Consider the following 10,486-nt stretch of genomic DNA (forward strand, 5'->3'; position numbering starts at 1 on the left):
GAAATGGTGGGATAATAAATAAATATAATGAATAAATTGCGTTTAAAATCCATTAAAATATTTAATTTATAAATGTACTAGCGGTCCGCCCCGGCTTCGCCCGTGGTACATATGAAAAATAGATGTTGGCCGATTCTCAGACTTACCCGATATGCACAGAAAATTTCATGAGAATCGGTCCACCCGTTTCGGAGGAGTATGCAGACTAACATTGTGACACGAGAATTTTATATATATATAAAAGATAATACACACATACAAGAAAATACTATGAATATAGTTGTTTGAAACAAGTGGGATATTATACCATAATTTTTAATAATAAACCCACTTCAAGAACATAAGACATAAAAAATTTAAATAGGGCTGGCAATTTGAATAAATTTTAACTGTTAAGTGGTTTAAGGTATTAAAAACATACACATAAAGGTTATTTGAATACCATTAATTTGTTTTGTGGTTAATCTATACTAATATTATAAAGCTGAAGAGTTTGTTTGTTTGAACGCACTAATCTCAGAAACTACTGGTCCGATTTGAAAATTTCTTTCGGTGTTAGATAGCCCATTTATCGAGGAAGGCTATAGGCTATATATCATCACACTAAGACCAACAGGAGGGGAGCCACGCGGGTGAAACCGCGCGGTGCAGCTAATGTGTAATATCAGTTGATCCTAATGTAGTTTATGGAAACAGTAATTGATCATTAAAAATAAATAAAATGCATTCTACAGCACAAAGGGATACACATCTTCACAATTAAAAACATATCAACAAACTCTGTGTTATTGTTTGTAGATAGTTCAACTAGTTGTACAATTGTCGATAGATTTGAATAAATAACATCTAGAAGTTGAACAGAGGACTTGAAGTGAGTAATAATGTTCTAGAGAAGATGTGTTCGCACATCCTGGATATATCTTTAACTATCAAAATAATGTTGGTTTATATAGTGAAGGAACAGGTCCCCTTAATACAGGTTATACCTAGTAAGGGGGCCTGAACCCCAATCCAATATGTCAAACTTATATGTATGAATTCAAATAAAGATTTTATTTATTTATTTATTTTATTTAGTGGTTAGTATGCAGATAATTTATAAATCAAAACAATGTCTTATAAGCAATAAGGAAAAAAGACTAAGTGGATTCTAATTAGCATATTATTTTAGAGTTATTTTTATAAGTATTATGTAACATTTCGTTCTTATCATTTGAAGTATTATATTACTACTCTCATTAAATTAAATCAGATTTATTATTTCTGCAAAAAATTATTTCGGTTTTTTTTTTATATTTTATTAGGATAGTAGGTAGCCATGAAATAAAAATCTTTTTTGAAATCAAGTTTCAATGAGTACCAATAACATTCTAAATTTGAAATAAAAAAAAAAAAACAATCAATAGAAATTAAATAAAATCCAATGACACAATTTATTTTCAAGCGACTCAAGCTCATGTCACTAAGATTCTAATTGGATTATTTAATAAAAGAACCAGTTTAAACAAATAACACGAGAATGAAGAGAAACGTGTAATTATCGCTTTTATTACTTATCTAATAACATTTGAAAATTTTAAGCATTACAATAATACTCAATTATTGGAATTTTTTTTTTTAATAACGGTATAAACAAAAACAATAATTTTATTGGAGAGTAATCATGGCTATTACCAGATTTCATTGCATTTTTTACAGAGATTAAAACGTATGAATTATTCATAATCATAACATGTTAACAATATGATTTCATACTTTTGACATAGATAGTGAGAGTGATTACATCTTTTTTTGTGGCTTATGCATTTTTTTGTATAAGGAAACTTGCGATGTTGTTACTCAATTAACATGTTCTAAATTCAAATGACTTTTTTAGAAAACATTTACCAAAACAAAATTTTAAAGGAGCAAAATGAAAAAAAAATGATTTTACCTTCGTGTATAATTCCTTCGTCGTCATTGTGGTTTTTCTTAATTGATATTTTTTTCTTACAGTTAATTAACTTTCACATTATTTCACCACGAGGTCGGAACTTATTAAATCCATTTTAAAAAATAAGGTAGATTCGAAATTTGCTAATTTTTCGATGTAAATTGCGAAACGTCACTGCGTTGTTGACATCTGTCAAATGATTTTATCAATACTTCAAGAGTGGACACCTACACTCTTCCAACAATCGAGGTAAATAAATATGTGGTAGGAAATACAGAGAAATCGTCATCGCGTGAGAATAATTGTTCGTTTAAGGAAATGTAAGCTGCATAAAATATACAGAAAACATACTCATAACGAATACGTAATACATCTGAGATTCATAATCTTTCTATCTAATTATTCCCACGGTGTTGCTAGATCTATAAAAAATAATTAGGTCAAATGGGGAAGGAGAAATACAGAGAATGAAAAAACTGCCATCTATCGGAATATTGATATAATATGAAGTTATTTTATTAAAACGTACCTTCACTGGTTCAAGGTTTTATGAGCGAGCGTATTTTTAATAATGAATTAAACCGGTTTCATTAGTAGTAAAACAAGGAACTTATAGTTTGTGTTGAATATCTGGTTGTAAAATGTAGGTGTCAACTACAACTTTGTGAATAAAAAATAATAGGTCGTTTAATTTCAATACAAAACGGCATATAGGCAATAAAAGGGCAATAACTTCCGCAAGGATTTTTGAACCATCCAATTTAATGAAATGAAAATGAAAATACTACTACCACAGACTCTACTACTATGTATGAAATATGTATACTGAAATATGATATGTACTTATTTAGATGGTAACTAAAATTTACAATCTGGAATCCGATTATTATCCTAATTACACCTGACATCACCAGTAAAGCCTGGATAACAAGTAAAGCTTGCTTTAGTACGAAGGTTGGGTAGTTAATTTAATGAATGAATAATACAAGTTGTTTTCAGTCCATAATTCTTTATTTTATTGATAAAACATTGCTGAATAAATAACTACAGTCTATAAAGGCGTATATTCGCTAGATTTCATAGTAAAAGCGTAAACTAAATCATAATTATGTTGTAAACTTATTTGTTTTCCGGAGATGGGAACCAAGTCTGGCAAGCTTCTGTAGCGATCTCACAGAGGGCAGTAAATGCTTTGCCTCTGTTTTCGTAGTCTAGAATAAAAAATATATATTAATAAACAAAAAATATGGTAGACGACAATCGGTAAGGACGACTTGAATATATAACACCAAGTTAATTGCCAAAATCAACAAAAAATCCACGACATAGGTAGATTTACAATAACCTTTTACATTGTACGACTGGTTTTAGCTTTTTTTTTCAATTTATTATAACAATACGAGTAATATCACGGCATGTTAGGCTTGAATTCGTGTTTGCTTATTTGCTATTTCAATATTGATTGAGTTTTTTTACACAATTAATTTATGAGAATTATACGTGTTTAAACGTTTTGATATGCGTTCTTTATGCATACATATAATATAGGAAATAAGATAATGATGAACTCATATTAATGACTGAGAAAGTCATATAAATATTATACAATTCACGCTTTGTGAATTTGTGTCGTATGTTAATTCCAAGCCAAGTAAGCGAAGACCTACGAATACATATCAATGCTACCCTCGCATATTTGATACACAAGTAGTCAGTAGTGATTTACGTAAATTCTTACTTGTTAACTGTCTTACGGTGGGTTTATGTGGACATTTCCTCACTTACAGCTTCTTAATGATTTAATCTCTATAATACGTACCTACACGTAACATGAAAGATTGTTTTCAGCTCAGAACTTAAAATATACTATGGTGTGTGATTATTATCAATTTATCAAACTTTTTGTAAAGATATTATCATAGTATTATAATATTATGCTTTATATTTATATATGATGCGATTTTTTTGATATAACACATATTTTACAATGTTAAATATTAAGTATCGTCTTCAATTACCTAAATGAAAAACTTTTGTCTGTCTGTATTTGTATCATAAATGGATATTTCTGTAGTATTACTAGGATAAATAAAGCTCGGAAGGAAAACTAAGCTCTGGTGCGTTCTACGAGAGATCCCGGAGTCCCCGCTACCATGCATTGGGTTTGGCCGTCGAGGAGGTTTTAGTGTAGTCTTTTTTTCCCCAAAAGAGAGTATCTTTAGAAGATTTCCTCCCCGTTACCAAAAAAAAGGATAAATAAAAAAGACTCACCAGATGGTCCTCTCTTGCCAAACATGATTCCGTTCATTGGTGCATTTTTGTAGTTGGCTTCGCTTATTTGTATGAGGCAAAGTAGAGCCAAAATAACTAACAATACGGTGCATTGAACTGTTGATGCGGCCATCTGAAATGAAATAAAATTATTTATAACTGAAGACTATCAAGGTACGTAAAGCTGGCGATGAAAAATTAGCGAAATTAAAAAAAAACAACACCAGAATTTGTTGCTTATTTGTTGCTAATTAGTTGCTATAATGACGATTTTGTTGCTCAACCCGTTTGCTGAAAATCAGCAACAGTTCTAGCTTAACGTTAAGGTAGCGTGAAGAAATCGGAAAAAGGGATGGATCGTTGCAAAAATGCAGGTGAATTTGTTGCTAATTTGTTGCTGCATAAAAACATTGAAAATTTTGAATTTTTTTCATTGGCGCCAAAAATAACACTGGCCACGTCAACTTAATTGTCGATTTTCGGTAGTGAAACATAAAAAAAAATTTGTTGCTCCTCACATCGTTCACTGGCACAGTGTACAAAGCCAGCAACAAAATAGAAACCGGAAGTAGAGTTAATTTTGAAACCGGTTTGCTAGATATTCGTCCACGCCAGCTTAACTGTCGATTTTCAGAAGTGAAACATAAAAAAAAATTTGTTGCTCCTCACATCGTTCACTGGCACAGTGTACAGAGCCAGCAACAAAATAGAAACCGGAAGTAGAGTTAATTTTGAAACCGGTTTGCTAGAAAATCGTCCACGCCAGCTTAACTGTCGATTTTCGGTAGTGAAACATAAAAAAAAAATTTGTTGCTCCTCACATCGTTCACTGGCACAGTGTACAGAGCCAGCAACAAAATAGAAACTGGAAGTAGAGTTAATTTTGAAACCGGTTTGCTAGAAATTCGTTCACGCCAGCTTAACTGTCAATTTTTGGTAGTGAAACATAAAAAAAATTTGTTGCTCCTCACATCGTTCACTGGCACAGTGTACAGAGCCAGCAACAAAATAGAAACCGGAAGTAGAGTTAATTTTGAAACCGGTTTGCTAGAAAATCGTCCACGACAGCTTAACTGTCGATTTTCGGTAGTGAAACATAAAAAAAAAATTGTTGCTCCTCACATCGTTCACTGGCACAGTGTACAAAGCCAGCAACAAAATAAAAACCGGAATTAGAGTGAATAAATTGACGAATTTCTAGCAAACCGGTTTAAAAATTAACTCTACTTCCGGTTTCTATTTTGTTGCTGGCTCTGTACACTGTGCCAGTGAACGATGTGAGGAGCAACAAATTTTTTTTTTATGTTTCACTACCGAAAATCGACAGTTAAGCTGGCGTGGACGATTTTCTAGCAAACCGGTTTCAAAATTAACTCTACTTCCTTTTTCTATTTTGTTGCTGGCTCTGTACACTGTGCCAGTGAACGATGTGAGGAGCAACAAATTTTTTTTTATGTTTCACTACCGAAAATCGACAGTTAAGCTGGCGTGGACGAATTTCTAGCAAACCGGTTTCAAAATTAACTCTACTTCCGGTTTCTATTTTGTTGCTGGCTCTGTACACTGTGCCAGTGAACGATGTGAGGAGCAACAAATTTTTTTTTATGTTTCACTACCGAAAATCGACAGTTAAGCTGGCGTGGACGATTTTCTAGCAAACCGGTTTCAAAATTAACTCTACTTCCTTTTTCTATTTTGTTGCTGGCTCTGTACACTGTGCCAGTGAACGATGTGAGGAGCAACAAATTTTTTTTTATGTTTCACTACCGAAAATCGACAGTTAAGCTGGCGTGGACGAATTTCTAGCAAACCGGTTTCAAAATTAACTCTACTTCCGGTTTCTATTTTGTTGCTGGCTCTGTACACTGTGCCAGTGAACGATGTGAGGAGCAACAAATTTTTTTTTTATGTTTCACTACCAAAAATCGACAGTTAAGCTGGCGTGGACGAATTTCTAGCAAACCGGTTTCAAAATTAACTCTACCTTCGGTTTCTATTTTGTTGCTGGCTCTGTACACTGTGCCAGTGAACGATGTGAGGAGCAACAAATTTTTTTTTATGTTTCACTACCGAAAATTGACAGTTAAGCTGGCGTGGACGATTTTCTAGCAAACCGGTTTCAAAATTAACTCTACTTCCGGTTTCTATTTTGTTGCTGGCTCTGTACACTGTGCCAGTGAACGATGTGAGGAGCAACAATTTTTTTTTTATGTTTCACTACCGAAAATCGACAGTTAAGCTGGCGTGGACGAATTTCTAGCAAACCGGTTTCAAAATTAACTCTACTTCCGGTTTCTATTTTGTTGCTGGCTTTGTACACTGTGCCAGTGAACGATGTGAGGAGCAACAAATTTTTTTTTATGTTTCACTACCGAAAATCGACAATTAAGTTGACGTGGCCAGTGTTATTTTTGGCGCCAATGAAAAAAATTCAAAATTTTCACTGTTTTTATGCAGCAACAAATTAGCAACAAATTCACCTGCATTTTTGCAACGATCCATCCCTTTTTCCGATTTCTTCACGCTACCTTAACGTTAAGCTAGAACTGTTGCTGATTTTCAGCGAACGGGTTGAGCAACAAAATCGTCATTATAGCAACTAATTAGCAACAAATAAGCAACAAATTCTGGTGTTGTTTTTTTTTAATTTCGCTAATTTTTCATCGCCAGCTTTACGTACCTAGACTATCAAAAATCAAAAAGAGATTTCTTTCGCTGCCTTATTGATATGGAATATATCTACCTATTTAAGTAGTGTAGCTAGGATCGTAATTTTAATATATTCAATGCCTATCGCGGTGCATGAAATACCATCGCACCAGTTAATTTTTATAGTAGGTATACGGCAAAATAACTCAAAGTTTTGTAATATAAAAAAAACTAAACAAAAATTGCATGAAAAAATAATTGTAACTAGGTTGTAGTTATCGCGTATGAGAGCACTGAGCGGTAATAAAATGTACTTGAATTATTATGTTATGTTAAATGGATTGAATGTAAGTATAAACGTACGTGATAACTTAAAACCATCAAGATTAAAACAAAAAATAAGCATTTATACTTATAATTTTACCTTAAAACTTTTAGTAAGCTTTTGTATCTGGTAACACTGAAAGTGCTTTGTCAACTGATGTTGAGAGAGGGTTTTCCCGCCGTTTTATACCTTCAAAATGGAACATGGCGGCTGTCCACTCAATTAAAGGATTATTGGATAGTAACCGCATATTCTGTATGATCAACGAAAATCTCCAGGGATTAGATCTCTATTAGTGCATGATGGGATGGATAAATGTTAGAGGATGCCATTTGCAATATCGCATCGTATCAAATATGTATATGGAAATGTTAGATTTTGTTAGAATCTACATTTATATGAAAATATGAATATCACTACTTCATGATATCCTCAAAAGAGTTTATTACAGCATCATACGGCCTACCTTCCAAACCGATGATCCCTTTTGCGGTTTATTTTTTTAAGAAAAGCGTAGGTAGTTTGTTAAATACCTATACTTAACACAATTTTATGCACAAGTTTTAATTAATGATACTTTTAAATGTGCGAAAGTCATGTATACGAATTAAGTATGTTATATTATATTCTTTATTTAAAAAAAATCCTACGCGGCGACTGTCCGACTTTTCACGGTAAATTAAAAAATTATTTCACCGAATTTCATTATGTTTTCATCAATGAATAGCGATGGTTTTAGACTACCTATAGATGAAACCGCGAATTAATATTCGAATTCCATTCTGTTTTTTAAATGTTACAGAAAAATCTACATAAACCGTATACTGTGTATCTTTATTCACCTATTATACAAAACGAAGTCTATTTCAATAAGGTTTACACGCAAACAATATAGTTGACTCGATTTTCTAACAAAATGTAGTTATAGCAGAATTAAGCTATAATCAAGTTCTTGATGCAATATCAATCGAATTATAGAGTATTTCTGCAAGAGGTTTGAAGTATAAATACTGGGGGATGATAGAAATTTGTATCACATCTACTCCTAGCTTCAACAAAGCAGTTTCTACATCATAACTTCATCTTCACTAACCAAAAGGTAATATTATTTTCTAGTATCTAGTATTAATTAGTATTAATTATCTGTGGTAATATTGTAGGTACAATAGTTTTTTACTCGTAGTAAATTAATAGTGGTTTTACTTTTAAATCGACTTCAAAAGGAAGAGGAGGTTTATAATTCGACTGCTTTTTTTGTTTAAAAATTATTAACCGACCCTTCCTTCCGTCTTTTATGTAGTAAATTGTTATTTAGTTATAGATTACACATTATAAACATAAGAAAAATCCAATGTGCTAATTATTCTTTAGCTCTTGAACTAAGTGTCAAAATTATAACTACCCTCAATTTTTTTTTCAGCAACATGATGCGTTCTATCGTCTTCTTTGGCCTTATTGCTCTTGTATGCTTCATTAACTACAGCTATGCTACATACAAGAAGCTACCTTTTAACGGCTCTATTTTTGGCAAAAGAACATCGTATGTTGGTAAGTTTTTATTTATTTATAGTCTATGTCCTGTCATTATTTATTTACAATGTTTACATAGAGTTATCGAAACTAACAAGTCACAAGTTTATTTTACGTCAAATTAACCACAGTCTTCGATTTAATGAGTTAAAGTTATATTTTCAATACATTTACTGAAACTTAAAGAAATTGAAAATTGCCCATATATTTTGTATAAATTCAGTTTTATGCGTTAAAAAATCGAATTCTCTTATCTGCCTACCAAAATGTATTAAACTAAATGAATTTTAAAACCCTTATTAACAGTAAGTACATAAATAATTTTCTCTATTTTTCAGAATACGATACCAATGAACGCGCTGTATTTGCTCTCTGCGAAATCGCTTCAGAAACTTGCAGAGCGTTGTATCAAACTATGGAAAACAAGTAATTTTAATTATTATCAATATCTACGCAAACATGTATCAGTATTAATTTGGAAATCTTCATAATGTGTCGTTAACCTTTATTACAAAAATTCCCTAAAATGTTGAACTGCTCTCTGACAATAAAATTGAATTCGAATGTAAGACGATGAAATAAATAATCAAACATCTATAACTTCATTGTTTTCTTCACTAATTGAGTGCAATATATTTGTTGTTATTCAAAGCCCGATAGTACAATCAAAATTATTACAATGAAAACAAGACGAACACAGTCTGAACGAAGACAGTCTCACGTGACAAGCCTTATCAATTAGTAGGTACCTACCTCATTAAAAACTGTTTTATTACTTATGATTAAAAAAAATTATATAAATATCGAACATAATCTTGCATTGCAGATATTATTTTGAAGAATAATGTTCACACCAATACTTTGTATATCGTATAATTAATACGTTCCTAAATCCATAGACCAATATGTATACATTACATACTATCTCGATGTATGTATACAGATTACAGCTGCTTCTTATAGAAAAAATGCATATTGAAACTATGTATTATTAAACAATTATTAATTCAACTATATCTATTTACTAAAACATCTCTTTGTCTATAACCATAGAGTAATGTGGCAATAAATCGTGCAGAGAAGACATTTTTATTTTCATGATACAGGTTTCTCCATTATGTACATTACGGAAAAATAAATAAATTTATTATTTGACAATGATGTTATTAGCTTATCCAATTTCAATATTTGTTGAACTCCATTGAGAGGCAAATCTATTATTTATCACAAATCGGAGATAAGATTAAATCACTTCAGTATAAAAAGATGGTTTGATATATCAAAGACTGATGGAAAGAGATTTCAACAGTTATGTTAACTTACACGTTGTTAAATAAATATGCGTACCTATAGCTAAAAAAGATAACTATGATAAAAAATTATAGAAAAAAAAATAGTGTGACGTCATTTGCTAAAAATGTTTCCACTAGGCAACATTAAGCACGTTATACATATGTTGTACACATGATGTGGAAAATTAGCTGGAAATATCGCGTGTTGCTGTGCAAAGTTGCCGTAGAGGTTGAGCGTCACAATTCACGCAAATGTTTCCTAGTAGAAACGCGGCTTAACGTTACTATACGTATCTACTTACCTAATTAATTCCATAGGGGAGTGTGCCCTACATAACGTTAATCGACTTGCAAATCCTGTAAACTTCAGAAATTGTGGTTATTGGTAATTGGCAAGTTTATGTTCAAGTGAACTTACCCTGTAAACTCTTCATTGCATCTAAATATAATATATCTAATAATAATTATTATACCTTGAAAAATCTT

The 10,486-nt window shown here is 31.8% G+C and overlaps 3 protein-coding genes across 3 annotated transcripts in view; 1 reads left to right on the forward strand and 2 right to left on the reverse strand.

The window, feature by feature from the left end:
- Positions 1 to 2,165, reverse strand: part of didum (dilute class unconventional myosin) — a 56,504-nt gene extending 54,339 nt beyond the window's left edge. The window contains exon 1 of the mRNA XM_090117380.1: positions 1,934 to 2,165. Within this exon, the coding sequence (XP_089973506.1) occupies positions 1,934 to 1,960 (27 nt within the window). The 5' untranslated portion in view covers positions 1,961 to 2,165. The remainder of the gene's footprint in view (positions 1 to 1,933) is intronic.
- Positions 2,166 to 2,928: 763 nt separating this feature from the next.
- On the reverse strand, positions 2,929 to 7,348 carry LOC149896515 (neuropeptide IMFamide-like). Its single transcript, XM_090117699.1, has 3 exons — positions 7,278 to 7,348; positions 4,205 to 4,337; positions 2,929 to 3,144 (listed from the first exon to the last, which is right to left on the reverse strand). Exons 2-3 carry the CDS (start codon positions 4,335 to 4,337, stop codon positions 3,053 to 3,055), a joined length of 225 nt encoding a protein of 74 aa, XP_089973825.1. The 5' UTR covers positions 7,278 to 7,348; the 3' UTR covers positions 2,929 to 3,052.
- A 707-nt stretch (positions 7,349 to 8,055) lies between these two features.
- Positions 8,056 to 9,213, forward strand: LOC149896516 (neuropeptide SIFamide-like). The gene is made up of 3 exons (XM_090117736.1): positions 8,056 to 8,277; positions 8,599 to 8,726; positions 9,047 to 9,213. The coding sequence occupies exons 2-3, from the start codon at positions 8,603 to 8,605 to the stop codon at positions 9,136 to 9,138; spliced, it is 216 nt and encodes a 71-aa protein (XP_089973862.1). The 5' UTR covers positions 8,056 to 8,277; positions 8,599 to 8,602; the 3' UTR covers positions 9,139 to 9,213.
- The last annotated feature ends 1,273 nt before the right edge of the window (positions 9,214 to 10,486 follow it).

This window comes from Colias eurytheme, chromosome 28, assembly GCF_061535395.1.
Source record: "Colias eurytheme isolate Ceu_HAF_F1 chromosome 28, ilColEury1 Martin Lab GWU primary, whole genome shotgun sequence".
NCBI lineage: Eukaryota > Metazoa > Arthropoda > Insecta > Lepidoptera > Pieridae > Colias > Colias eurytheme.

Excerpts from the sequence above, each read along its gene's own strand:
- LOC149896515 (XM_090117699.1), bottom strand. The coding sequence starts at position 4,337 with ATGGCCGCATCAACAGTTCAATGCACCGTATTGTTAGTTATTTTGGCT. Across the intron at positions 3,145-4,204 it reads TGGCAAGAGAGGACCATCTG|ACTACGAAAACAGAGGCAAA; the intron begins GTGAGTCTTTTT and ends TTTTTATTCTAG.
- LOC149896516 (XM_090117736.1), top strand. The coding sequence starts at position 8,603 with ATGATGCGTTCTATCGTCTTCTTTGGCCTTATTGCTCTTGTATGCTTC. Across the intron at positions 8,727-9,046 it reads CAAAAGAACATCGTATGTTG|AATACGATACCAATGAACGC; the intron begins GTAAGTTTTTAT and ends TCTATTTTTCAG.